Source organism: Phyllostomus hastatus, unplaced genomic scaffold (genome assembly GCF_019186645.2).
Source record: "Phyllostomus hastatus isolate PE091 unplaced genomic scaffold, TTU_PhHast_1.1 phas_scaffold_555, whole genome shotgun sequence".
NCBI classification, from domain to species: Eukaryota; Metazoa; Chordata; class Mammalia; order Chiroptera; family Phyllostomidae; genus Phyllostomus; species Phyllostomus hastatus.
Genome location: NW_025334036.1, coordinates 3,705,843 through 3,733,606, shown reverse-complemented (window position 1 = coordinate 3,733,606; position 27,764 = coordinate 3,705,843). Strand labels below are relative to the sequence as shown.

General features: G+C 60.3%; 2 protein-coding genes across 2 annotated transcripts in view; one reads left to right on the top strand and one right to left on the bottom strand.

The window, feature by feature from the left end:
• Nucleotides 1-9,873, bottom strand: part of RHCG (Rh family C glycoprotein) — a 13,488-nt gene extending 3,615 nt beyond the window's left edge. Inside the window, exons 1-8 of the mRNA XM_045825004.1 lie at nucleotides 9,632-9,873; nucleotides 3,827-4,013; nucleotides 3,303-3,453; nucleotides 2,171-2,318; nucleotides 1,420-1,586; nucleotides 732-869; nucleotides 500-636; nucleotides 60-178 (exon numbers count right to left, since the gene is read on the bottom strand). Of these exons, the coding sequence (XP_045680960.1) occupies nucleotides 60-178; nucleotides 500-636; nucleotides 732-869; nucleotides 1,420-1,586; nucleotides 2,171-2,318; nucleotides 3,303-3,453; nucleotides 3,827-4,013; nucleotides 9,632-9,824 (1,240 nt within the window). The 5' untranslated portion in view covers nucleotides 9,825-9,873. The remainder of the gene's footprint in view (nucleotides 1-59; nucleotides 179-499; nucleotides 637-731; nucleotides 870-1,419; nucleotides 1,587-2,170; nucleotides 2,319-3,302; nucleotides 3,454-3,826; nucleotides 4,014-9,631) is intronic.
• On the top strand, nucleotides 9,823-27,764 carry LOC123809583. Its single transcript, XM_045824729.1, has 5 exons — nucleotides 9,823-10,153; nucleotides 10,264-10,350; nucleotides 18,806-18,964; nucleotides 25,441-25,642; nucleotides 27,668-27,764. The coding sequence occupies exons 1-5, from the start codon at nucleotides 9,823-9,825 to the stop codon at nucleotides 27,762-27,764; spliced, it is 876 nt and encodes a 291-aa protein (XP_045680685.1).

Below are 27,764 nucleotides of genomic sequence, written 5' to 3'. Positions count from 1 at the left end.
CAACCCCCAGCCCCGCATCGGCCCCACCTTCTCTGGCCCAGCCATGGCCACTTACTTACCCACGAGGGTACCGCCCCCCAGGGCCATGGCCAGGGACACGAAGATGCCTGCGGCCTGGAAACCGCCCTGAGTGCTTGCGGACCAGTTAGGACCTTCAATGTCAAAGGCACGGGCCAGCCTGGGGTGGAGACAGGGGGCAGGTCAGGGCCCCACAGAGAGGCCAAGGAGCCAAATGCTGCCACCCCACCCCCAATGTGAGCGGGCACCGGTGTCCAACACACCCCGGGCCTCAGCCTTCCCATCTTTGAAATGGGGGTGCTGGACAGACAGGTCGGTGGGTCCCAGACTCCTGTGGAAGGAGGAGGGTGGGCAGAGGGGCCGTGAAAAACAGCCATCTGGAGTGGGGAGGGGCCGGGATGGAGACACGGCCTTCGACCCCAGAGGCGCAGCAGGAGGCGGGCACCGAGCTCCCCTCCCCCCGAGCCTCCGCCAGACTTACCCTTCCTGTCCATACACGGAGGTGGTGGCGCAGGCCGCGGTCACGGCGCCCACGATGCCACCTATGATGCCAGGCATCCCGTGCAGGTTGTGGATGCCGCACGTGTCCTGGATCCGCAGGTGGGACTCCAGGAACGGCTGGAGGTGGGGAGACAGGTGCCGCTCAGGCGGGGAGCCCCGGCCAGACACCCCGGCGTCTCCGGTCCCCCCAGTCCCCCGCCCGGGGCCCTCACCGTCAGGTACACGAAGCCCAGGGTGGAGACGATGCCGCAGATGAAGCCGACGATGAGGGAGCCGTAGGGCATGAGCATCATCTCGGCGGCCGTGCCCACGGCCACGCCGCCGGCCAGCGTGGCGTTCTGGATGTGCACCTGGGGGTGGGGGAGGGCAGAGCAGACAGGACCTCAGTCGTCCCAGACAACTGACACGGGCCGGGAGGGACTGAGACACCTGTCCCAGTGGTGTGACGTGAAGGGCGACGCTGTGCCCCCACAACCCCCCCCCCCACCTCGGGGTGGGCAGGACATCGGACGTCAAAGCGAGGCCCCTCCCAGGGTGCGGGGCGGACGGGCGCCCGCAGGTCTAAGAGGGCTGCAGCCAGCGTCTGGCGGAGGGGGGGTGCCCCGGCCACGCTGCTGGCCAGGCCTGACGCGGAGCTCAGCCCGGAACAGCTGCCAGCACCCCGGGCCGCAGGGAGGAGGGCCGGGAGGGGGACCTAGCTCTTCTAGAGCCGCCTGCAGGACGGCATGCCTGAGGGTCCGGCCCTGGGCGCTGCTGGAACCCAACCGATCGCCTCTGCCTGAGCCTCAGTTTCTTCTGACCCTTAAGATGCCTGCCTCACCGAGCTGCGCACGGGCCCAGGCGGAGGTCCTACCGCGCCCCTCCCCGGGACCCCGCTGCCCCACCCCTGCCCCTGCTCACCATGTCCAGCTTGCCCTTCTTGTGCAGGGCGCTGGACAGTGCCACCGAGGTCAGCACGCAGGCCGCCAGGGAGCAGTAGGTGTTGATGGCCGCGCGGTGCTGGGCGTCTCCGTGGTTGGACACGGCCGAGTTGAAGCTGGGCCAGTACATCCACAGGAAGAGGGTGCCTGGCCAGGCCGCAGCGGGCCGGTGGGCCCGGGGGGGAGAGGCGTTAGTGACATGTCCCTTAGCTCCAGGGAGGTCAGATGACTCCCACGCCCAGCTGTTTCTCACCCCCGTCGCCTTACGCGTGCTGGGGTCTCTCCCTCCGAGGCCCGCCCTGCCCTGCTCACTGCCTGCCTCCCACTGAGCCTTCCACTCTGCTCCGGGGGGTGGGCCCTGACCCCACAGGTGGGCCACAGGCCTCTCACCCCGCTCCCACCGTGCCGTGAGGGGCAGTCTCTCTCTCCCCTGGCACCGTCCCCTCTCCCGTGACACTGTGAGGAGCTCCTTGAGTGTTGGACGAGACCAGAGCGGGAAGCAGGATGCACACCCGAGCACCGGGCCGGGTACCGCTGTGTCTGGCCCCCAGCATCCGAGGGGAAGCGCAGGGGGGCTGGCTGAGCCTCTGGGATCCGGGCAGGGTTCAGGGCTGACCTCTCTCTGCCCCGTCCCCAAGGGGTGCTAACAGCCAACCCCCCAGACCATGGGCCCACGGTGGCCTGAACTCTCACCCATCCTGGGGGCCCTCAGTGGTTAGGGCTGCCCTCACCGATCATGGCAAAGAGGTCCGAGTGGTACACAGGACCGTCCCTCTCCTTGCTCTGGGACAGGTTGGGTCGGTAGAGGATGAAGGTCACCGTGAGGCCGAAGTAGGCGCCGAACGTGTGGATGGTCATGGAGCCCCCGGCGTCCTTCACCTTGGGCACACGGGGCCTGTCAGGCTGGGACAGCTCCCCCACCCCTGCTGTCCACAGCCGTCTCTGACCTGGCTGGTACTGGAATGAGCCTGGGGCCCCCACAGTCCCACCCACTGGGTAGGGGAGAGAGGAGGCGTCTCTGGACCCTGGTCACCCTCAGCCGGTAGAAGGGGGGTGGGGAAGCCAGGCCTGGGGGGCCCTCGTGCAGTTACGCAGCTGGAGGAGGCAGGCAGAGCGAGAACCCAGGGCAACTCCCCCGCCATCTAGTGTGCCCCCCACTGGCCTTCACCTTCTCTTGCTTTCAGGGAGCTAACTCCTGCCCTCTGGGCGTCCCCTCCCCAGGTTCCCTGCCCCACAAGCACTCCTGGCCCAGCACCAGCCATGGAGACCGCTGTGACCCGTATTCCTGCGTCCCCTCCCACTCCTTGCCCTCCCACGTCCCAGCTAACTTCCCACCGTCCACCCCACCCCACCCCACCCGCCTCTCCCGGCCAGAGGGTTCAAGTTTCTCATTTACGAGGGGCAATGACCATAGTGGCCTAGCAGGGCTGTCTGAAGGACACACCTGGACCGCCCACCTGTGTGAAGCACCTCACCCTCGACAGGTGCTTCACTGACTCAGCATCCCTCCCTGCCCCCCGACACCCCGTCTCTTCAGCCTCCTGCTCCCCCAGCTCGGAGCAGTCTTTCGGTGGGGCACGCCCAGCCAGAGCAGAGCTGGCCGACACAGCTCGTGGGTGCTGCTAGCCGTGGGACCCTGGACCGGCCCCCTGACCCCTCTGGGGCACAGCTTTCCCGCCTGCACAATGGGGGTAATGACTGTGCCGATCCCCGAGAGAAGCCACGGGAAGTACACCCGGTCCACTGCTGCCCCCACTTCCGAGCTGCAGGCACCGAGGGGCAGCCCTCCCTTCCCCTGTCCCCCCGCTGCCCGCCTCCCCGGGGCGGCCCCTCCCCCCCGTCCCCCCCGCCCCCCCCACTCACGTGCAGCAGGCTCAGGAGGATGAACTCGTTCACCGAGAAGAGGGTCACTTGGAAGAGGGTCATGACGAGCAGCTGGATGGGGCTGACCTTGCCCAGAATCGCCCCAAAGGCCACACAGACGGAGCCCACGCAGAAGTCGGCGTTGATGAGGCTGTGGGGAGACAGGTCCGGGAGGGGCTCGTGGGCTGCGGTCTCTCGGGGCAGTTCCCTCCCCCCGTGTCTGCAGGGAGGACCCAGTGCCGGCCCCTGGACAGCAGACACCGAGGTGTCTCTGCAGCCTTGAACTTAGGGGCAGGGAGACCCTCCCTACAGCACATGGACACTGTGAGAACTCCCATCCTGGAGACTCAAGGAGCAGGAAGCAGAGTGTGTGTGTGTGTGTGTATGTGAGACAGAGAGAGAGAGAGACACACACACACACACACACACACACAGGCCCAATGGATCCTGGTTGGAGGAGGAGTGGGCTCCAAGGCCTAGCCCTAGGCCCCGCCCCTCACCCAGGCCCCGCCCCCACCACTCACTTCTCCACACCCACGAGGATGTAGCCGTTGTGGAAAGAGTGAAACCAGCCCTGCATCAGCACTGCCCACTGGATGCCGAAGGCCGCCAGCAGGAAGTTGAAGCCCACGGAGCTGTAGCCGTAGCGCTTCAAGAAGGTCATGAGGAAGCCGAAGCCCACGAAGATCATCACGTGCACGTCCTGGAAGCCTGCAGGGAGAGGGCGGCCGGGGTAGGTGGCTGGCGCCCCCCACCCCCCCCGCGCTCCACCCTCACCCGGGCCTTGGAAATCGGGGCCACGCTGTGGACTCCACCCCGGATCCCATTCCGCCTGAGTTTGGACCCCAGCTCCTGCCTCTGCTGGGTAGACGGCTCTGGAAGGTCGCTTAGCACCCTGGGGCACCTCAGGGTGCTCTTAGCAGCCCCTTCTGAGATGCTTCCTCACCCATGCTGCCGAGACTCCACGCAGCCCTGTCTGGGAAGCACCTCGAAAAGTGACTGTCCCACCACAGATGTCCAAGCCGGGCAAGTGTCCTTGTCCAGTGTGACTCAGGCACATGGTCATTCTGAGTTCCGGCCCGACCCGCCTGCCAACTTGCAGCGCGGCCTGGACAAGCCACTCCCCCTCTCGGGGGCCTCTGTTTGCGCCACGACAACCCCGAAGGGAGGGACGAGAGCGATCTCCAACGCCCGCCCAGAACCAACGTGGCGGCGTGGTTCTCCGTCCCCGGGAAAGAACAGGAGGCAATGCGCTTTGAGAAGCAGAGACAGTGGCGAAAAGCACGGATGAGACTGCGGGAGTGTCACGGGGTGCGGGAGGAGGGGGCCGGCCAGAACGGGTCCCACGGGCCAGGTCTGGGACCGGTCTGAGCACCGACATCGTGACAAGCAGCCATGCATTAAACCCCAGGGTTGCAGCAGCGAGGGCTGCTGCTGACAGCAGGGTGCTGAGGGCCCGGCGTGAAACGTGGAATGGGCTGAAGCTGGGAAACCGGAATTCCCACAGCCCAGGTCCCGTCGGAGGGAGCTAAGTGCAGGGAGCAACGCTGATGCAGAGCAGGACATTTGCACGGACTTAAGGGGCCTCTCCACAGAGCGCTGAGGAGTCGCAAGGGAGAGAAGAAAAAAAAACTGACAACAACCCAGTAACAAGACTGTGGAGAGAGTGGGCTGCATCTGGAGTGGGCGGTCAACATTAGCATCGCCAATGAAGGGCGGGTGCACACTGTGCATCCCCAGAGGCGACCCTCTGAAGAGGACATTCCACCCAGGTGGCGTTCGGGCTGAGGAAGCACAGCCCCACCCCGCTCACGAGGTGGCGGGCACGGACAGATGGAGGAATGCGCCGTTGGAGAGGGGTACGGCGCGTGCTGTGGGAACCTCCGAGTCCCAGAGCCCAAAGCAAGACTTGGCCCAGGGTAAAAGAAGCGAAAGGGACCTGCCAGCCACCGTCGATGCCCAGCGCCAGACTGGATCCCGGATTTGGCGGAGAGAAAGGTCGTGACTGGCAAAATGAGATGGAAACAGAAGATTGGATTGTATTGTCCAATGCAAATGTATGAGCCTGATTCGTGTGGTTTCGGAACGGAATACCGCTACTGGTAGGAAATAGACGTGAGTTTTGCCGTGGCTGGTGTGGCTCAGTGGATTGAGTTCCGGCCTGCAAACCAAAGAGTCGCTGGTTCGATTCCCAGTCAGGGCACGTGCCTGGGTTGCTGGCAGGGTCCCCAGTACGGGGCGCATGAGAGGCAACCACACATAGATGTTTCTTTTCCTCTCCTTCTCCCTCCCTTCTCCTCTCTAAAAACTAAATAAATAAAATCTTTAAAAATATATATATATACGGGAGTAATTAAGGCTCCTGAGCTGTGATGTATATCTGACCCTCAAATGGTCCAGAAGAAAAAGAGTGTGTGTTTGCACTGATGTGTAGAAAGAAGGAGAGGAAACAACTCTTCCGGAGTTAAGGAGTATGTACCGTTCTTGGGACTCTTTCTTGTTTTTGCATCTTTTTGTACATTTGAAATGATCTCCAAATAAGTTAAACAGGAGCGGGGCGGCGCCGTGCCCTTTGGTCCTGCCGCACCGCCCCTCCTGTGCCCCTCAGCCCCACCTGGACGACCTCCCCGCAGAACGGCCCACACGGGCCCTTCCTGCAGATCTCAGCAAAGTGTCACTTCATCACAAGGGCCCCCCGGTCCAAAGTCGGTCCCCTCCCTCACGGCACCCCTCTTCCTTCCTTGTCGTGCGCCTTTGGGTTGGTTCCTCCGGCCCACTAGACTCTGAACCACCGAGAAGGTGAGGCCACGCCTGCCCCGTTCACACCTAAGAGGGTACCAGGTGGGGTCTCTGTACGGAGCCACGAAGGAAGGAGAGACTGTGACGTGTCTCCTGGCAGCACCCCAAGGGCCGTCTGAGTGGCAGGCAGTCAGGGAGCCCCCCCGTGGGAGTTCCCCGTCAGGAGAGGCTGCGGCTGGTCCCTAGCCCAGCACCTCCTGCCCACAGCACCCAGAGGCCCTGGTGCGGGGCAGCCACGCTTCTGCCACAGCGGCCCTGTCCGGCCCTGCACAGGGGGTGGGGGCGGGTGATCTGCTCAGATCCCTGCTCAGTCCGCTCTGCAGGCTTCCCGAGGCCCAGGCAGCAGCCACAGGCCCCTTGGCCAGCAGCCACCTGCAGGAGGCTGAGGGGGGGCCGGCACACCGCCCTGCGGGGGTGGGGGGGGGCGCAGGAGCTGGCGCAGGAGAGCTGTGGCCTCGCCCCCGCTCTGCGCTCCGCGTCTCCGCGGGGGCGCGGCGAGCGGGTTCATACAAACAGCGGCTCGGCTCGCCTCTCACGACATGCGCCGCTGATGTCGTGTCTCCCCGCGTCCCACGGTTTGTCACGTTTCCAGCTGTCGTGGGGAGACGGAGCGAGTGCGTGCGAAGCCGCCCGCGTGGTGTCACGGTGATTCTCGGGAAGAGCGGGTGGGTGACAGACTGGGGGAGAGGTGCGAAACAGGGTGGGGGTGCGGGGCCGCTCAGACTGCAGTTCCGGGAGCCGGGGGTGGGGGGAGCCGGCAGGAAGGCAGGGCTGCTGGCCCGCGGGGCAGGAGAAGGCCACTGGGCGAGGCGGGGAAGGGGGCGCGGGGACCAGCAGAGTGGGTGGGAGACCCAAGAGGGCAGGCCTGCAGGGACAGGGGTCAGTGGACGTGTAGCCACAGAAGTGGAGCGCTGGCCGGCCTGGAAGCCCGCAGAGTGGACAGGGAGGGCGCTGGCAGGGAGTGCAGAGGACACCTGGGAAAAGGCCGCGTCCCAGAACCCTCTCCGGGAGAGGGGTGCCGGCTGTCTGGTGGCACAGAGGGCCCATGTGCGCAGGGGCGAGGCTGAAGGGGCTGGAGGCACCTCTCTGGGGAGGTGTTTGTGGGCTCAGGTCTGCCCCCCTTCTCCCTGAGGCCTGAGAGCAGGGCAGGGCCCTCCCTCCCAGTGCTTCCCCCTGCCTGCCCCCACCCTCCGCACCCTTCTCCCTGCCTCTGGGGGTGCCCTGACCTGGCTCTGACCCTCCCTGCGGCTGTCTCTTCTCCCCTACCCCCCTGCCTGGGGCACCACCCCAATTCATCCTCTTCCTCCTTCCGCTTTGCCTCCCCAAGGGGTCCTAATTCACAACCCGTGTATCAGTTGGTTTCATAAGGTTTGCTGCTACCTGAAATGCTTTTCACAGTGACGCTTGGAAGGTCAGTGCACCCGGCAAGGACGTAACCTCTCTGACCCGCTGTGCCTCCCCCGTCCAGCGGGGAGTCGTGACCGCCTGGGAGCCCCTGGTGCACGTTCAGTGAGGGGGCTCCATCCTATTGGCTACCGTTTCTCCTTCTCTCTCTCTTGCTGAAGGCCCGTGGAAGCTGGTGAGACACCCCCCTCCCGCCCTCTCTTTCCCCAGGAAGAGGGGTGACTCAAGCAGCCCAGCCCAGAACCTACTCCCTCCATGAGGGGTCCCCGATGGAGCCGCCACTCCTAAGAGCTGCCACAAGGGGGCACCAGTACACAGCTGTGTTCAGGTCTGGGCCCCCCACCTGCTCCGAAGCTCATTCTTCCCGGCCTAGACGGGTCTCAGAAACCTCCAAAATCTGAAACAAACTTTCCGACGCAGCTGCCGATGGGCCGTGGCAGCTCCCTCCCCTCTGCTGCACACACACAGGAGTGGTGCCCGCAGCTGCCGGGGCCCTGCCCCTTCCATTCCCTGCAAGGCAGCCCCTCCATTCTCCCAAGGCTCTGTGCCTGCCTCTCCCACACCTCGGAGCCGTCCCCAGGCCCATGCCATCCCTGCACAATCTCCTGGGGATGCGGTCAGGGGCTGGCAACGCCACAGGAAGCCCAGGGAAGCAGGTAGGCTGTCGGGGGAGGGCCCGGCTCCATGCCTGCAGGTGCCACGGACTAGCTGGCCACTTTAGGCAAATCCATAACCTCCGTTTCCTGCACCACAGCAGGGGACCAAGCACACGCCATGCCCGACAGCAGTCTGAGTGCAAAAAGCACTTGTAAGTGGGGACAACCTGAAGGCATTGAAATGCTATACTAGTTAAACCTAATATTCAAGGAGATATGCCTTGGTTCCATCTCTAAAGAGATGCTGAGCCTCCACTTAAATACCTCCAGCGACGGAGCACTCACTCCCTTATGAGGGATCTCAAGACCAGCATTTACTGGCCTCTCACTGTCCTACCAGGCACCAGCCACCTTCCGTCTTCCTGGAGACCCTGTGCATGAAATGACACCCCCACTTTGCAGGTGAGCAGAGGGAGGCTCACAGTGGTCCGATCAGGGATGGCCCCGGAGCTGTGGAATTCCACAGCCCGGCTCACACTGCCCTCTGCTGGTGGGAAAGTTCGTTCACTGGAGCGGAATCTGAGCCAGGTGCTGGCTGGCTGCTTGTCCTTCAGGCTGTGTCCCCGCAGACTCGGCCTGTGGCCCCACGGGCCCCGGAGCGCCAGCCCGTGGGGAAGCCCGGCGGTCAGCATTGGTGCCCACAGGGCAGGTCTCGTGGCCGGGGCGGGGGGGCTGTGTGACCCGGGGTCCGGGCAGTTCTTCCCACCCCTGAGTCCTAGGGCATCTGCGTTCGGCGCCTTTCTAGTCATTGTCCCTCGGGGAGTGAGGGCTCCATGCCCAGCCCTGTCCCCCACCAGCCTCGCCACACCCGGTAAGGCAGGTCGGACCCTGTTTTCATCCCACAGATAAGGACAGAGTTTCAGCCCGGCTGACAATGGAGCCACCCCCCAGGTGAGCGGCAGAGTCGCCCCCCAGGTGAACGGCGGAGCCACGAGAGAAGTCAGGTCTGGCGATTCCGAGGCACGCTCTTACCCACAGCCCTTGGATCCCGGAGAACTGGGGGGTGCCCCCCCTCCCTCTCCCAGCCAAAGAGGGCCCCGCACTCCTCCCCCGGCAGGCAGCAAGGCGGGCAGGTGCACACGTGTCCCTGCGGCCCTGGACGAGGACAGTCCGGATCAGCTGGACGGACAAGGGAGCCCCTGTCCGCCACTGGCTGGTGGCTGAGATGGGACTCCTCTTCGAGGACATCGCTGAGGGCCCTCGCACGGGGAGGCGGTGGCCCGCGGACGAGCTCCCCGGTGGGCGAGGTTTCCCTACCCCTCGTGCACGGGGTGGGGGGGGCGACTTTGCACATCGGGCCTTTTCTCCGGCGTGGTTCCCGGGGACCGCGAGCGCCGGCGTGAGGCGGGGCGGAGGCCGAGCGAGGCGCCTCCTCCTCCCCTCGCCCTGGTTCTCAGCCGCGGGGCGCCGGGTCAGAGGAGGGCCCGCGGGGACGTGCGGCGGGCGCGCCTGCCGGGTGGCGGGACTTACTGGGGTAGCGGTAGTAGAATTCGTTGTCCATGTCGTCGGCGCCGGAGACGTTCCTGCTTCCCTTGTTCTCGATCCAGTGGGCGTCGGAGTCGTGGTCGTAGCGCACGAACACGCCGAAGAGGACCACCATGGCCACCTGCAGGAGCAGGCAGGTGAGCGGCAGCCGCCAGCGGACGTTGGTGTTCCAGGCCATGCTGCCGGGGGCTCCTGGCCGGGCGGGCTGCGGCGCGAATCAGGGGCTCGGAGGCGGACAGGCTTTTAATACGACCCGGGCGGGGACGGGGCGGGGCCGCCACGGCAGGTCGCCGAGCACCCGAGCCAGGTGCTGCCCGTGCGCGCGCCCGCGCGCGCGCGAGCTCGACCCGCAGCGACGGGACGCACAGCCCGGGCTCCCCCGGGAGCGGGGACAGAGGTGGGAGCAGTGGGTGGGGCGAAGGCGCCGCCCCTCTGCGGACTCCCCCGCCTCCCGGACGGCGCTGCTGCCTCGCCCGCTTCGTCCCCTTGAACGGAGAAGAAAAGGCGGTGCGTTCGCCTCCCGCCGAGATAGAAAACTAGAGCAATTCCCAGGCAGCAATGGCTATCATCGTCGTTATCATGAACCCTTTCTTTCGGTGGTTGCGGAATTCTTACAGGGCACCTAAGGCTGAGAACCCGCCACAGCCGGACTGGCGACACCCCAGGGCGAAGAGGTACCCGCCTGCACCGTGGACCGGGAGCAGGTCAGTGGGGAGACTGGAGAAGCCTGAAGTTTAGTTAATAGCCTTGTGCCCACCCACGTTGGTTTCTTAGTTGCGACCAGTACACGCTGCTTATGTAAGATGTTAACAGCATGGGGGTAGCCCTGGCGGGGTAGCTCAGTTGGTTAGAGCATGGCCCTGATACACCCAGGCTGCAGGTTCGATCCCTGGTCAGGACACACGCAAGAATCAACCAATGAATGCGCGAATCCGTGGTACAACAAATGCATGTTTCTCTCTCATTATAAAAATAAACAGTAGGGGGTACACAGGGACTCTGTACTAGCTTTGCAACTTTTCTATAAATACCCAAAAGAATTGGGTATCCAGGAAAAATATAAAAGGTGGTAAGATGAGTTTGTGGGTTTCTCATGAGGTCACTGAGCAAGGACCGGGAATGGGCCCGCTGGTTCACGTGTGGGGTCCTGACTTGCGCTAACTCTAGAATTTGAGTTGAATCTATGCTCAATCTGCATTTTGTCCAAACAAATCTGGTTTTCTAATTTTTCGTTTAGAAAAAGGTTCTGCGAGTGTATTGTAGAGATTTTGGGGGGGAAAAAACCCCAGAAAAGTACGAAGAAACCGAAACACACCTGTAACCACCTACAAATCACACTGGTGAGAGAGAGTCTGTAACACCAATGTATGGCCTGCTTTATTTATTTAACATTTTGTAAGCGTCTTCCCACATTCTTCTTCTTCTACAGCATCTTTTTCCTTTTTAAACCTCCCCTGAGGACTTTCTTTTCATTGCATCTTTAGAGAAAGAGAAAGAGAGAGAGAGGGAAATATCAATGTGAGAGAGAAACATCCATCAGTTGCCTCCCATACACGCTCCAACTGATCATCAAACCCACAGCCTGGGTATGTGCCCTGACCGGGGGTCGAACCTGCAACCCTTCAGTGCCGGGAACAACAGTCCAACCCACTGAGCCACACCGGCCAGGGCACGCCCACAGCGGCTGCAATGGCAGCCTATACCGTGCTTTATCTGGCCACCCCCTCGTGCTGAACAAGGAGGCTGCTTTTGATTTGTTTGGTGTGGTAAAGAACGCCGTCTTCAGCATCCAGGCACATCAGTCTTTTCCTAGAAGCGGTGAGTTCCTGGAGGCAGTGAGTTCCCGGAGGCAGAGCTGTCTGGAGACATACCTCTAGATTCCCGCGGAAACAAGGCCCGCACCTCCTGCCCGCGGCGCGAGCGTGGTGCCCCTGCCCCTGGCCAGGGCTGGATTTGAAGCAATGGTTCCCAGTCTGGATCCCGGATTTGTAAAAGCCGCAAACGCCACGCAGAATGCCGGGAGCTGAGCACTTGATTGGCATGCTGGGAACTCGAGGGCGGGCCCACAGCGCTGGCCGGGGGCACCGGGGGGTCCCTGCTTGGGGCACTGGGGGGTCCCTGCTTCCCTGGCAGAGGAAGCAGCTTGCTTCAAGACACAGCCAGACACCGGTGCCTGCTGCGGCCTCACCCTTTCAGCACATCCTGGTGGCCCACGACCCTTCGGGGGGAGATGGGGGGCACTCCCAGAGACGAAGAAAACGAGTCCCCAGGGAGGCTAGGGAACGGGCTCACGGACAGATGCCGGGCCATCCGTCCGGTCTCACGCCACCGCGGAAGGCCGGCCTGACTCCCGCTGTGCGCACTCTGTCCGGGGAAAGACAGGGAGGCGCGCAGCAGGGGTGGTGAGTGGAGGGGAGGGAGGTGAGGGGCTGCGGACCTTTGGGGTGAAGTGGGTGCGGGCACCCGGGCCTCGGGAGCCGTCCGTCGCCGCGGTGGCGGGGCCGCTGCTTGAGGACAGGGGTGGTGTCCGTCTGACTCATAACTCTCTGCCCGGTGCGGGTGAGGAGGAAGGAGAGGATGAATGATGTTCCCTGAGCACCTACTATGTGCCAGGCTGTGTTCTAGGTGTTGGGCTATACCAGTGAGACAAAGAGGCAAAAGGCCTGTCTTCATGGACTTTGCTTTTTTTGGGGGTGGGGGGGCAATGTCAAAGAGAAAACAAGTAAAGAGTGTAGTCTGTTAGAGGGTGGTAAGTGCCATGGAGAAAAATGATGCCCCTCCCCACTGCGTTTGTACAACACAAGAGAAGGTACACGTCGTTTGCCCCTGTGGGTACAGCAGGAGCAAGCACTTTCCTAGGTCGTTGAGGAGAGTTTAGAGGACACTGGGGTGATTGGGGTGGGCTTCCTGGAGGAGGTGAGCCGATGCAGGATTTGCAGAGCAGATAAGAAGTGGACCTCCCCCCTCTGCCCTTTGCCTCTTCTTCTCCTGTCCGCCCACTACGGGAGGAATCCAGGCCAGCTCCTCGCCCAGCCGCGCCATTCTGATGACCATCAGAAAGCTGTCATCCTGGGCCTGGCCTCTGAGAGCTGGGTTCAAGAAACCAGCTGCTCAGGTTGGCGGGGCTGGGCAGGGGTTTTCCCTGAGACACCAGTCACTTCCTCCCAAACTGTAGCTGCCTGGATAATGGCGATGACAGGGAGGATTCCAGGGACAGGACGGCTGTCTCCTCAGGGGAGAGACGCAGAGGGCGTGGCGGCCACCTCCGCAGGCGAGGGGGGCGGGGCGCTGTGGGGTGAGAGTGGAGGTGAGCCCGATCGTCCTGCTGGGAGGCAGGGGCTCCCCGCTCCAGGCCTGGTGGCCAAGGTGAGGGGGGTGTGCAGGGCCAGGCACTGGGGCGTCCTTCCCTCTGCCCACCCCTCTCGGCAGATCGTCCTTGGTCTCCTTGGCCTTGGTCCCATGAGTGGCCCACGGCGGCGGTGGCTGGGGCAGGACGCCAGGACTCGGGCGTTCCTGGGGGGGGGGGGTGTCCCAGGATGGCAGCTTTGGTCAGAGTGCATCCCCTCTTGGGGCCTCGTTTCTTCCATCCTCAAATGACCGAAGACCTGTGGTCAGCCCCGCCTACTGCCCTGGTCCGCTGTGAGGCCCCAGGGAGAACCCCCAGCCTGGTGCGCAGCCCTGGACACAGATGTTCAAGGGGGCCGGGGTTCCAGTCCCAGCCCCTGTTGCCTCCCAGCCGGGGGCCCTTAGGCAAGCTGCTGGCCTCTCTGGGCCTCCCTTGCCCATTCGCCCAATGGGGTGACAGGAGGCCCCACCCTCAGGAGGGCTGTGAGAACTAGGTAACTCTAAGGTATGTCCTGACACTAAGGTGGCTCCCGGCTCCCGTGGGGGTGGGTGACTTCAGCACCAGGAGCCAGTGCTTCAAGGAAGCAGTCACTTTGGTTTGCATGTGGAAATGAGTAAGAAAGTCCTGTGGAACGCTCCTGACTAAAACTGGGACTGACTTCCACAACGTTGAGCAGCGACTTTCAACTGGTGTGTTGCAAGAATTTTTTTTAATTGATTGATTTTAGAGAGAGCAAGGAAAGTGGGGTGGGGAGAGAGAGGGAGAGAGAGACATCAATTTGTTGTTCCACTTATTTATGCGTTTAACTGTTTGTTTCTTACGTGCGCCCTGACTGAGGACCCAAACCCGCAACCTTGGTGTACTGAGATGATGCTCTGACCAGCTGGGCTGCCTGGCCAGGGCAAGAATGTTTAAAACATGCAGTACCTGACTATGCAGTCAGGGGCGCTGGCCTCTCTTCCCTCAGATGCTCAAATGAAAAAAAATGACCACAGCCAACACAATAGCCATCTAGTGTGAATGAGTCAAAAGTATACCTACTTTTTTGTCAAACTGGCAAAAAAAAACACACAAAACATTCTTCTGTGGTGTGCCGCAGAATCTTAGTAATTAGTTTTCGTGCCACGAGATGAAGGAGGTTGCAGATCGCCGAGGCAGACAATGGTGTGTTCTTCTCCGGGGCTTTCTGACCTGGGTACAGGAGGACTCAGGGGCTCCGGCCCCGGGGCCTCCCCAGGAGCAGTGTGGCTGCTGGCCCGTGGGGTGAGGGGAGGGCACACAGGTCTCTGTGCAGAACTCTCTCCTCCTTGACAACCTGTGGGATCAAAACCAAGGTCACACGGGTCATGGGGGACGGGACACCCTGTGCTCCCGGGTGGGTGGATCTGAGAGGGACACAGCATCTCGTCCGTGTCCTTTCAGACAGAAACGCATACCCCGAATTTAACCACGTGGAAATAGTAGCAACCCCACACTGAGGGACATTGTGTAAGGCAACAGGCCTGGGTTCTTTTTTAAGAGACAGGGGGAAAGGAGAGAGAAAGAGAGGGAGGGAAACATCAACACGTGGTTGCCTCTTGTGCGCCCCCTACTGGGGACCTGACCCACAACCCAGGCAAGTGCCCTGGCTGGGAATCGAACTGGTGACCCTTTAGTTTGCAGGCCAGAGCTCAATCCACTGAGCCGCACCAGCCAGGGCACATGGCACACCTTTTAAACCCAGGAGAAATTTAGAAAAGGCAGGAACGCTATCCACAGACACAGCCAACGTTCCATTGGGGCTAATACCAAGTGGGTCCCCAAGTGTGTCTTTTCTCAAGTTACAGCCCAAACATGGCAGAGGGCCCAGGGGCACCCAGGAGGGGTCCTTGGCAGAGGGACAGGCATGAGAAAGGTCCCCAAATGCATTCCTGCCCCCTCACACCTTTGCTCAGAGAGCTCCATGACCTGAACCCTGACAGAGACCAGCCTAACCACAGCTTTCGAGAACTGTTCTCCTGTTGGATCAAGGAAACCAGTTTCCCCCATTTTTTTAAATCCGTGGGAGAAAACAAAGAAAGGGGAATTAAAAGATCTGGGCTGCAAATGCCAAGGAATTGTCAAACCTACGGTGAGAGCCACGCGGCCCTGGCGTGACCCGGCAGGAGCCGTGGGCAAGCCGCTTCCGAAAGCCCTGAGCACAAAGGCAGACCCTGACTCAGCTGCGGCCCAGGGGTGGGCCGAGCCCAGCCCCGCGCTGCACTCGGGCTGCGGCGTGGCAGGACGAGGCAGGCTGGTTGGCAGAGGAGGCAGAGGCACAAGATGGTCAGGGCGCTGCCCCAACCCAGGAAGTCCTCCAGGCAGGGCTGGCGCTGTGGAGCAGGAGGGACCAGTCGGGAACCTGCAGCAGCAACCACGGATCTGCCCCTGAGGACTGAGCTCTCATTCATCTTCTTCTTCCCTGAGTAGCTCCTCCTCGACTATCAGGGTTCATCACCAGTATCACTTCCTCCAGGAAGCCCTCCCTCGGGGCGCTGAGCTCACAGCAGTGAACTCCAGGATTTCCCCGCTTCCCTCTGCAGGCTGCACGTCCCTTGGGAGAGGACAGTAGGTGGTTCATCGCTGTGTCCCGCATGCTTGGCAGATGACTGGGGGGATGCGGAGGAAATGAGAGGAGCCAGGAATGGAGGGGAAGGGAAAGGGGGGGGACGGGTGGCTCAGCTGGCTGGGTGTCGTCCGGTACAGCAAAGCCTTGTGGGTTCAATCCTGGATCCCCGGTCAGGCCACATACCTAGGTTGCAGGTTCCATCCCCAGTTGGGGTGCCTATGGGAGGTGACCCATTGATCTCACTCTCTCTCTCATCAACAAACATATCCTTGGGTGAGGATTGAAAATAAAGGGAGGAAGGAAGAGAGGGAGGGAGGGCGGAAGAGGGAGTAGGGGCAGAGGAAGGGAGGGAGCAGGACCTGTCCCCCACACAGAGGCCCAAGGCTCACCCCTGCTTCATGGACGGCGGTTTATCCACAGCGTCCCTCGCCCGGGCTTCCCTGCAGTGGGGACCCATTCTCTGCCCCCTGCAGGCCCGGGCCAGGGCCAGGGGCTCAGCTCAGGCCGGTGGGCCCTGAGCCTGGGATTGTGGGGGCTCGCAATGAGCACAGGCTGGCCAATGAGGGTGGGTAACTCTCGGGGGGGAGAGGGGGAGCCCAGCCACGGGCGGGACCATGCACATTCCTACTGGATCCCGTTCTCGTGCATTTCAGTTCGACCCGCATCGTTTCCGAGCGGCGTTCTTAGAGCGACACGGGCTTCTGTTGAACGTTGTTCACCAACGACAATCGTGTTATTGCTGTCCCTGAGTAAGGAGGGAGGGAAGCTCGTTGCAGCCGATGTAAACAGACGAAAGAATAGAAAAATGACCCAGAACCCTAGAGGTAACTCTCGCCGACCTTCTGTGGCATCTCATTCTAGACTTTACACACAACTTTACCTAGCTGTATCACTGCACGTCAGTCTGTAAACGTTCTAGAAATAACTTCCTGCCCTGACTGGCGTAGCTCAGTGGATTGAGCGCGGGCTGTGAACCAAAGTGTCGCATGTTCGATTCCCAGTCAGGGCACACGCCTGGGTTGCAGGCCACGGCCCCCAGCAACTGCACATTGATGTGTCTCTCTCTCTTTCTCCCTCCCTTCCCTCTCTAAAAATAAATAAATTAAATCTTAAAAAAAGAAAGAAATAACTTCCTTGTAAGTTAGCAGTGCTATGATTTATCGAGTCCAGTCTTACAGGAGGGAGCAGCACAGGCTCCGGTGGCGTCTGTGGCCGAGATGACTGGCAGTGAGATCAGGAAAGGCAGAGGCTGCCTCTCGAAAGGGCTGACCCTGTGCGACCCCACCTGCAGGAGGCAGTGCGAAGGGGCCTAAGCCTGGAGACAGAGAGTAGAGGGTGGCGGGGGGTGGGGGCGAGGCGGGGGTGGGGCGGGGCCGGAGGGTCCGGTGGGAGGAGGTGGTGCTGGCACTGCGGTGCAAGCGTGTTTCACGCCCGTGAATCGGAGCCCTCAAAGTGGTTAAAGTGCTCTGTTTTACGTGATGCGTCTTTTACCGCAATTTAAACATAAATTTAAAAAAAAAATACCCCGAAAGGAGGAAAACCAGCGGGCGCACAGGCCAGCACCGTCGGGATGGGAATCTGGAGCCGGGGCGGGAGTAGCCGGAGACGTAGGTGGGCGCGGAACAGCGGTGGGAGGGAGACGTTCAAAGTGTTCCTTTTAATGCTTTTTCGGTGACTCTGTTGCCTATTCAAAACACGCAGCACATGATACTTTTTTTTTTCCCCCAGCAAAAGAAAGTTCTTTCTGATGTTGAACTAACACCTGTCCTGTATCTGTGATGCGCAGGTCGAGTTCCTCCTCTCAGTGATAGTTCCCGGAGTCCTAAGAGTGTTCTGCTTCCTCTGGGCGGCGTCTTCAGCTCCCTGTGCCCCCTGCTAGGTATTCTGGGGGCGCCGGTCCCTGCCGAAGGGTGTCTCCGTCTGTGGGCTCTGGGGTGGACACGTGTGGTTTGGGGACGTCGGCATCCCCTCCCCGCCGCCCCATGGCCTCCGACGCTCCTCTGGGGAACCTCCCACTGTGTTCGGTGTCTGTCGGAGAGGGTCCCGACCGCCCACCGTGAAAGCAGAAGGTACCAATGGGCCCCACCAGGAGGCAAGCTTGTGACTCAACCAGTCTCCTCGCTCTTCCTGGGCTCCGCTCTTCCGCTGCTTCCTCTGCGGGGGTTCCCGCTGCCCAGGCCTCCAGAGCTGCTTGGTCTGGCCCATTCTCCGATCCTGGCCTTCCAGCCTCCGTCACCTCTGTGGGCCCTAAAGGCTGCTGGCCCTGGAAGGAGTTTACCTGTGAGAGAGGACTCCTGGTGGGTGACTGGGCCCACATTCGTACTCAGAGCCTAACAGCTGTTGTTTGTAGGAAGCCTCTCCTGCACGCGGCTGCGCCACGGGCCGGGTTGGAGGAGCCACAGCCAGTCTGCCTGCCCTGTGTTCCCGCTGGCTGAGCTGAGGCTTACAAAGGGGTTCCTGGAATTGTATTTCCACCAATGGGCTGAGACCTGCCTCGTCCAATTGGAGCTGCGCAGCTATATCTTCATTTGCATCTTTAGTGACTAATCAGAGTGGCCCCATAATGACCAATCAGGGGTCAAGATTCCAACCAATCAGGACAGTGCTATGTGGACCACTCAAACTGTGCAAAGTTGGATCCTTCATTTGCATAAAGATGGACCAGTCGGGATCCTGGGTAAACAGTGGCTCTGTATAAGTGGGCCTCCCCTTTGATTCAGGGGAGCTCCCTTTCCACTTCCTCTAGAGGCTTCCTTTCCTCGATTTGCATACTACTCATGTGAATTAAGGCTCTTCTTTTACTGCGTCCCAGACTGGGGACTTCTGTTGGCTTCTGGTGGCAGTGACTTCTTGCTGACAAGGCCTTCCAAAAATTTTTGCTTAAGCTGCCAGCCTCTGTAGTTCAAGAGCAAGAATCCTAACTGATAAAAGCCCCAATTTACATACGATTGGGGTAGGGCGTGATGTTCTGTTTTCCCAAGACCGCCTCAGTGCCTTCCATCCCACGTGCTGGTCTACAGGCTAGCGGCTCCTTCCACAGAGAAGACGGTCTGTGTCTTCTGCTCTTGAACCTGGGCAGGCTTCCGCAAATAGATTATGTGACTTCTAACGCTAGGTCATAAAGAAGCCAGGCAGTTGTGGCCTGGTTCCTTGAGAGGCTTGCTCTGGTGGGGAAGTCACCCCCCACGTAAGAAATTCAATGCCCCGATGCTACCCGATGCTGTAGGTGGTCTGGTCGACTGTCCCAGGTGGGACCCCCCGACGACAGCCAGGATCAGCGCCCCCCGAGTGAGCACGGTGCCGTGGACACCCAGCCCAGTCCGGCCTTCACATGATGGCAGCCCCACCCACAACTGTCTGGGCACCCCCAGCAAGGACCTCCCAGGTAAGCCTCCCCAGATTTCACACCCACAAAACCATGAACAAAAAGTGGATTGTTTTTTTTTTATTTTAAAAATGTGTATCAGTTTTAGACAGAGAGGAAAGGGGGGGAGAGAGAGAGAGAGGAGAGAGAGAGAGACAGAGAGAGAGAAGACATCCATATGAGAGAGAAGCATTGCTTGGCTGCTTCCCACTGGCACCCTGACTGGGAATCGAACCTGCAACCTTTTGGTGTATGGAACAATGCTCCAACCGACTGAGCCACACCAGCCAGGACAAAAAATGGATTGTTTCTTAAGATACTAAGTTTTGGATTATTTGCTACGCAGCACTAGAAACTAGAAGCGCTTGCTTATCTGCGACTTAACTCACCCCAAATCCTTTTCATATACTGCCTCATGCGAAACCTTCGTGAGTCTGTGCATTGGGAACAATGATCCCCTGGTTGGAAAGAAGAGTTAGTCGGGCCTCAGAGGGGACAGGCGACTAGATAAGTGTCACTGTGCAGAGTGACACTGGTGCCTTTTCTGCTGGGGCAAAACCCAAGGCTAAAGGAGCAAGGGAAGGAAGAAAGGTGTTTTGTTTTGTTTTTTTGTTTTAGAGTTTATGTATCTACTTCTAGAGAAGGGGGCAGGGAGGGAGGAAGAGGGAGAGAAACACGGATGTGTGACAGAATTATCAGTCGGTGGCCTCTCACACGTCCCCAACCAGGGACCTGGCCCGCAGCCCCGGCCTGTGCGCCCTGACCAGGAATCAAACTGCCGACCTTTCAGTTTGCAGGACGACGCCCAGCCCTCTGAGCCGCACCAGCAAGGGCAGGGAAGAAAGTTGAATTAAACAACGCGACGTTGCAAAAATCAAGTTTCCTGAAGCTTTGCGATCCTTTTAAAGGAATTAAAGGGCCCACGTTGCTGCACCCCACGCATGGGCCAAACATGACAGGTGGAGCCTGCAGCCCGTAGGGTGGGGCTGAGGGCTAGGAGCTGCCACAGCACCTTGCCATGACAGAGGGCCACAGAACGTGACCTCCTGGTACTTGTAAGCCACCTCCTGTGATTCTCAGACCAGTCTGCTAAGACCTGGGCTGAGCCCTCCCGCAGGTGGTTGGCTTCGAGTCGGGGAGAGAGCACGCACAGGCATGAAGGTGGCGACCGGCAGGCTCAGCAATAATCCCCTGCTAAGCACCGTCTGAACGCCGTCCCTAATCCTGCTGGGTTGACAGCATTATCCCGTTGTGACAGTCGGAGGCGCCGAGGCGCGGTGGCGGATGATGAAGTGATTTGTCCCGAACATCACTCAGGGAGGGCGTGCGGGTGAGAGAAGGGGTCCCACTGGGTGGAGAAGGCAGGGCGGCAGGCAGGCGGAGGCCCGGGGCTGGGAGCCGCACGGAGAGCAGGCTCTGGAGGAAGAACAGGCGGAATGCGGGGTCCCCAGAGGCTGGAGAGTCGAAGCAGCGAGGGAAGGAGCAACGTCCCCACCAGCCTGGGGGGACCCTGGGGGACCTGCGTCTTGTATTCATTGACTCCCCAGCGAGAAGGGGCCCGTCTGGTCGGACCCCTTCCGTTGAGATGGGGCCGTGGCAGCCTGAGAGGACTTGCCTACGGTTCCCCGGGTGACAGCAGCTGGCCAGATAGGAGGTCATGGTCCTGGCTCCTGGACCAGTTCTCTCTCGGCGTCACCTTCCTTTGGTCCTGGGGACCACACTCGGGCTATAAGCAGGGTGACCCTTTAATATATTACCCAAAGCAGAGGGAGAGGGGGCGTTATTAATAATTACACCAGGACGGCGGGTGTAAACAGGACTGCCCTGGGCTCATGGGACATACGGTCACCCTAGCGTGACAGCTGAACGCCACCCACCCACCCACGGGGAAGGGTTCCTTGCGGCTGAAGGGGCCGGAGAACTCGTCATCACCCTCCACGGCTGGTGAGGGGCCGGAGGACCCAGCAGCCCCCAGGGCCCGGCCTTCCCAGGGGTGTTCAGGGCGCCCAGAGCAGGTGGCCCGCAGCTGGCCTCGCCGCCCAGCTGGAGCTGTGTACGCATAAACACAGGCCTTGCTTGTCCTGTCCCCACCTATCAGAGGACACGTGTCCTGCCAAGCCCAGCAGAGCTCTGGTCTCAGGTGCTTCCCTCTGGCAGGTGGCAGCCACGGAACAGAACCTGTCTCGCCACATGGCTGTGAACAAGGGCCTGCGGTGGGCCCCAGGGCCGCAGGTCCCTCCTGGGCTGGTCGCCGGGCGCAGCGTCCGGGGTATGGGCTAGTAGTGTGCTCTTTGCTCCCCCTTCCTCACACCTCTGCCCTCCCCCAGGGCCACTGCTTCTCTGACCTCATGGTGCACAGGAACCCCCCGGGGGCCTGCTGAACTGCAGATCGGGCGGGACTCAGCAGGCCGGGAGAGGGGCCCGAGGCGAGGGGAGGCGAGGCCAGCGCTGCTGGGCCGGGGGCCACGTCGAGTTGTGAGTCCAAACGGGCCTCCCTGGAGAGGCCCTCCCTGACTTCGACCTAAACGAGGCCCCCATCACCCCCCCCAACACACACACACACACACAGCATCCTGCCTCCAGGGCCGCTGTCCCCGCTCATCGCTGGCTTCTGCGTGCGTCCCCGGCGGCGGGAGATGGGTCAGGGACAGAGGGTCTCTCCTACGCCCACCCCGAGCGCAAAGCCTCTCCCCCGAACGACGCTGGGCGGCGTCCTGACAGTTGCTTAGGCACACGGCGATGCAGGACTCTGAGATCTAGATTTGCGTCGCTTCGGCAGTGCATGCGTGCGTGCGTGCGTGGCGAGGCGTTCAGGCGGCCCTAGGAAGCTGGCACAGGGCGCCCCCCCCACCCCCGCCCGCCAGAGGCCCTGAGTCCAAAGCTGCAGGGGGCCCGGCCGCCTGTGTAGGGCAAGCTCTTCAGGGGACTCGGCGCTCTCCACCGTGGTTCTGGACCTTCCTCGCGCGTCAGACGCATCTGGGGCATTTCTGAAAAGTCACACCCCCAGAAGTTCGGATGTGATCGGCCTGGAGTGGGGCTCAGGCACCCCACTTTCCAAAGCTCCAGGGTTCTCTGCCCTGTCAAAACCGACCCCAGGATTCCTTCCCCACGTGCCTGAGCCTCCGCTCCCCTCCCCCCCTTTGCCCCCAAAGATCGGTTTCATCTTGATCTTCTCTTCCCCCCTGGACTGAGCAGTCGTGGGGCGGCTTCCTGGCGCAGGGCCGGGTTGGCAGTGTCTCCAACTGAAGGGAAAAACGTTGTGTGCACGCCTGCAGCAAACCCAACCCCACAGCACGGGTGTGTGTACGCACACTCCCAGAAGGCAGGGATCTCTCGGAGAATCTGGTCCAGCCACATTTTTGGGGTAAAGATTTTGTTTATTTTTATAGAGAGGGGAAGGGAGGGAGAAAGAGAGGGAGAGGAACATCCGTGCGCTGCCTCTTGCACGCCCACCCCCGCCCCCAGCACTGGGTTTGCAGAGGACGCCCAGCCCGCTGAGCCACAGCAGGCAGGGCCGGCCGGTCACGTGGGTTTCCCGGGAGAGGAAGGTGAGGCCCAGAAAGAGGACGCGGCTGGTGCGAGGTTCTGCAGTGAGCGAGGTGCAGAGCCTGGGGAAGAAGCCCCATCCCCTGGCGGGGAGCCCACGGTGCTGTCCCTCCGCAGGTCACCCTGACTCCTTCCCCGGGCTGCAGAGCGGAGGACTCCAGGCGAGGACCTGGCTCTTTAAACCCTCCTCCCTTTCCAGGCAAGGCAGACGGGGGCCTGTGCAGTGAGCAAGCACGGGAACCCTCAGGAGGTGACCTTGGGCAGGGAGGGGGCGGGGGGGCACATGGCCGCAGAGATCCGATGGCCCCTGAGATAAGGGGGAGCTGTGGGGGAGGGGAGGCAGCCAGCTGAGACTATCGCTGGGGAAGGCAGCTAACCCTGTCCCCAGTGGCCACCTACCTCACCACGGGGGAGGGGACAGGAGCGGAGGAGGCACGGGGCAAGGGCAGCAAATAAATAGCCCCCTGACTACAGCAGGGGCCCCGAGTAAACAGTCAGGGATCGCAGTGAGGGGGACCTGATCGAGTCCTCCCCCGCAGCCACACCTGCAGGGCCCTCCCCCACTTCAGGGCAGCCGCGTGGACCCCCGAGAGGCCCGGCAGCGGCAGCGGTTGGAGTCCTGCAGATGCAGCTTCAGGTCCTACTTTCTGCCCTCCTCGAGGGAGCGAGGCGCTGAGCCCATCTGAGGCAGTCTCCCTGCCTGGAAGCTGGTCACAATCCCTGGGTCTTGTAAGGATCTGAGAACACACACATGCACACACGCACACACACATGTGCATGGGGCTCGGAGAGTCTCCCGGGTCTGCACACCACTCCTGGTGTGAAATAACACAAAACGTGTCTGTTGGCCTCTGCCCAGTTCCTGGCACCGAGCTCCTGGAGCCCCGGAATTTCCTAAGGGCCAAGGGTGCCTGGAGCACCTGCGACTGTGCGGAGGAGACCCCAGGGGGCTCCTGCACGGGCTGGCCACCAGGACGACCAAGCCATGGTGGGAAGCTGGGAACTTTCACCCCCACCCCCATCCTCCAACGGCGGAGAGGGGCTAGAAATATACCTACATGAGGAAGCCTGCAGCAAATCCCGGAAGCATGAGGCTCAGTTTACAGGTCGGCAAACACAGCCACCCCAGGAGGGGGCACCCCCCAACTCCATGGGGACGGAAGCTGCTGTGCTTCGGACCCTCCCACACCTCCCTGGATGCATCTCTTCACCTGGCCGTTCATCCATATCTTTAGCGTGTCCTCTACTAAACTGGTAGAGGTATTTCCCTCAGTTCTGTGAGCTGTGGTGGCCAACAATCCCACCCAAAGGGGAGGACGTCATGGGCACCCTGATTTGTAGCCGAGTCAGATGTGGGTGACCTGGGACCTACTTGCAGCTGGCACCTGAAGTGGGGGACGGTCACTGAGGTGGTGTCTGTCTCCAGGTCAATGGTGTCACAGTTGCCGAAGAGGCGGCAGGACACAGGAGAATTGTGCAGTGTCATGGGTGCTGGGGGCGTGCAGTCGGGTGGGCGGGAGGGAGCAATGCGAGAGCCGGACTGGGGTTTCCCACGAAGCTCCTGTCCTCAACCGGAAACAGGCCAGGAGGGCTCGTGGCCACTGAAGGCGGAGTCAGCAGAGCCTACGCCCGGGTCCCCTGCCACCGCAAACCTCCCGCGTTCTAACCAACTGTTCCACCGGCCAAGGTGCACATGCATTTCGATGGATGCCCCAGGTCGGAGGTCACAAGACAAATCTTAGTTTCCACCCCGTGATGTGGGAGAATAGTCTGCATATATATGCACGTGCATTTCACTGGTAGAAAGGATGTGTAGCATACGACTTGCAAATAATACTAATACTACAAAATAAAATACTCCTTAGCCCTGGCTGGTGTGGCTCAGTGGACTGAGCGCCGGCCTGGGAACCAAAGGGTCGTCAGCTCAGTTCCCAGTCAGGGCATATGCCTGGGTTGCAGGCCAGGGCCCCAGTAGGGGGCACATGAGAGGCAACCACACATTGATATTTCTCTCCCTCTCTTTCTCCCTCCCTTCCCCTCTGTGTAAAAGTAAATAAATAAAATCTTTAAAAATATATTCTTTATTATAAATTCCACATAGGCAGTTGATTCTCACAAAATACTTGTAATTTTTGCCCCACTCGTGTATCCACAGTCGACCTATGGCTGTAGCTCGCTGCAGTTGTCCTGTAGACCAAGGGGTTGCAGGTTCAATCCCTGGTCGGGACACGTGTGGGAGGCAGCCAATTGACATCTCTCTCTCTCTCAGAGCAATGGAAGAGTGTCCTCAGGTGAGGATTAAAGACATTGGGGGGTAAGTGCCTGGCTTCAGCGCTGGGGCCTGTAGGGGCAGGGCAGTTTCCACTTGGCCCAGCTTGCTGCCCTGTCCTCTCTGGTTCTCCGTGGGGGCGGGGCGGTGGCTTCTCCACTCTGACCCTGCAGTACCGTATCTGTCCTTCAGGTGGGGCTGTCAGCGCCCTGCCATTGCTTGCTCCAGGCAGGTGCCGCTCGTGAACTCTCCTTGGCTTGGTCTTCAGAGGTCGCCCAGGCTCGCGGTGGGACTGGGAAAGACTTAGGCAGGGTGTGGCCTCTCCCCCCACCCTGTACTCATCGCAGAGAGTGTGACCCCGGGGTGTGGGGGATGGCCATGGGGAGGACAGGATGCAGCGGTCATTACGAGGTGCATGCATTAAGTCTGTCTCATTTAACCCTCGCCGCCGCCGCTCCAGCACCTTGTGTGAGTCCCTGACGCACAGTTAAGGACATTCATCTCTAAGAGGTCCAGTGAGGCCGCATGCACGGTCCGAGGAGAGTCCAGCGGTCCTCCCGAGGTGCCAGGCTCCTGTGGCAACTTCCGGGAGTTTGCCAGGGAGCCGAGCACCCGGAGGGCACCTAGAAAGCCCCCCAAAACCTTGGAGGATCGTGAGAAAAGCTGCCTCATGTGTTCACAGAAAGCCCAGAGACACATCCTCATCCTCCAGACGTCCTCCGACTGCAGAGCCCACCACTCCAGGAATTAGGGCACAACTTACCAGCTCACTCCGCACTCTGCGTCTCTTCCTCGTTGAGTGACCAGGCCGGAGGGAGCGTGGGGACAAGGTTTCGGACACGTCACTCAACCTCCCTGCGCCTGGTCTGCATGCCGATCACAGTGTATGGCACTCTCCCCTCATGGAGCTTTTACGAAATGAGAAACTCGTACATGCATCATTCTTGTTTTTTTTTTTTTTAAGATTTTAATTAATTTATTTCTTTTTAGAGAGGGAAGGGAGGGAGAAAGAGAGAGAGAGAGAAACATTAATGTGCGGTTGCTGGGGGCCGTGGCCTGCAACCCAGACTGGGAATCGAACCTGCGATGCTTCCGTTTGCTGCCCGAGCTCAATCCACTGAGCTATGCCATCCAGGGCTACATGCATCATTCTTAGCGCAGCGCTCAGCTCAGGGCGAGCACCAGTGATGGTAAATACTGACTATTCCTACCTTGTCTACGTCACCCACGGCTCTGCCTGCGTTTCCTGCAGGAGGGCTGGCTGCCGGCCTGTCCTCGGATGAGCCTGGAGAGTCAGGCCCCGGGTCTCAGTCCCAGAGGACGGACGGGATGGGGGCGGACCCCGCGATGTGAGAAGGGGGCGGGGCTGGGTGATTGGGAGGCTTGGAGTCACGTGGCCCGGCCCTCTTTTCTCTTTCCGCTCCCGTTTGTGGTCAGGGCCCCTGGGTCTTGGCTGGGGTCCAGGATGTTCCTGGGCCTCATCCCCACAATGTTACCAACCGAGTGAGTCAGAGAGCATTGTTTGGACAGGGCTGTCACGTAGCGTGTGGCTGAGTGCTTCGGGACACTCTGTGCACTCTTGCCCAATACTCTGACTCTGTCTACGGCTATGGATTACCCCCCCCCCCGCCCCGCGCCCCCCGCCCCCACCCGCCTCCCCGTGGGCACTGCACTTGGTCTCCCGGAATCTTGAGGATGAAAGAATCCTGGGGTCCTGGGACCAGGGTGGTCCTATCCACTGAGCTCTGGAGGCCTCCGGAAGGAATATTCATCAGAGGAGATTTTAATATTCAAAGAGGCCCAAGGGAAAAACCTGCTGGGCTGGCTTAGAAGAAGTTCAGCTGTCGTATGTCTGGTCTGATGGCGTGCGACCGACCGACTCTTCCCTTTCATGGGGTGTAGGCAAGCTCTAATGCCTCCAAGGGCCGGGAAGGCAAACTCGAGAGACGAGCGAGCCCAGGGAAGGGCACACGGGGGACAGCAGGGGGACAGAAGGAGCAGCCGCTGCCGAGAGAGCGCTCTTTCCAGTCGGAAATACGGAGACAGTAGCCACTCGGAAGGTTCCAGAAAAGCCAGGAATCTGCGTGTCTTTACATGAAATCTCCAGATGTTAAAATATTTGCTCAAACATTCTTGTTCTAAATTTTTTTTTATTATGGAAAGTTTCAAACATACAGAAAAACAGAGTGCTAGTATAAGACACACCCACACCCCAAAATAGTCATCACTCAGATTCGACATTTTGCTGTTTGTCTTCTCCTCAATTATTTTACAGTAACAGAGTCAAAGAAGCTAATAAACTATTTTCATCTTTATTTATTCATTTTTAAAGATTTTATTTATTTTCAGAGGGGAAGGAAAGGAGAAAGAAAGAAAGGGAGAGAAACATCAGTGTGTGGTTGCCTCTCGTGCGCCCCCTACTGTGGACGTGGCCCGCAACCCAGGCATGTGCCCTGACTGGGAATCGAACCGGAGACCCTTCGGTGGGCAGACCTGCACTCAACCCACTGAGCCACACCAGCCAGGGCAGTTTTCATCTTTAAAAACTTCAGTAGATGTCACAGCAAAACCTATTTTCCTAAATAGCTACAATACTGCTTGAGAAGATGAACAAATATCTTGTTTTTATTCAAATTCCTTCCACTACCCCCGAAATGACTTCTTCAGATGGACTGTTCAAACTGGAATCCAATCGAGGACCAAGAACTGGATTTGGTTGTTGTGTCTTAAGTGTCTTAAACTAGAAGAGGTCCCTGCTGGTCTGTTTTGTGGCATTTCTTGTGGTTTTGCGGCCATCGACTTGAAGAACTCAGCGTTGACTGTCCCATCCAGATATGTCCGATCACGTCCCATCCCTTCCTCGTGCTGTCTCTTGTTCCTTAACCCCTGTGCGTCCTGCCGCCTGGAAGCCAGATCTACAGGCTCGATTCCACTCAGGCTGACATTTGGCAGGAGACACCCAGCCGCCGCCGCCTGCAGCCCCTGTCGGAACACGAGGAAACCTGA

Coding starts and splice junctions, on each gene's coding strand:
- LOC123809583 (XM_045824729.1), top strand. CDS start 9,823: ATGCTGCCGGGGGCTCCTGGCCGGGCGGGCTGCGGCGCGAATCAGGGG. Junction 10,351..18,805: donor GCACCGTGGACCGGGAGCAG/GTCAGTGGGGAG, acceptor CCGATGCTGTAG/GTGGTCTGGTCGACTGTCCC. Junction 18,965..25,440: donor CCCCAGCAAGGACCTCCCAG/GTAAGCCTCCCC, acceptor ATGTGTTCACAG/AAAGCCCAGAGACACATCCT.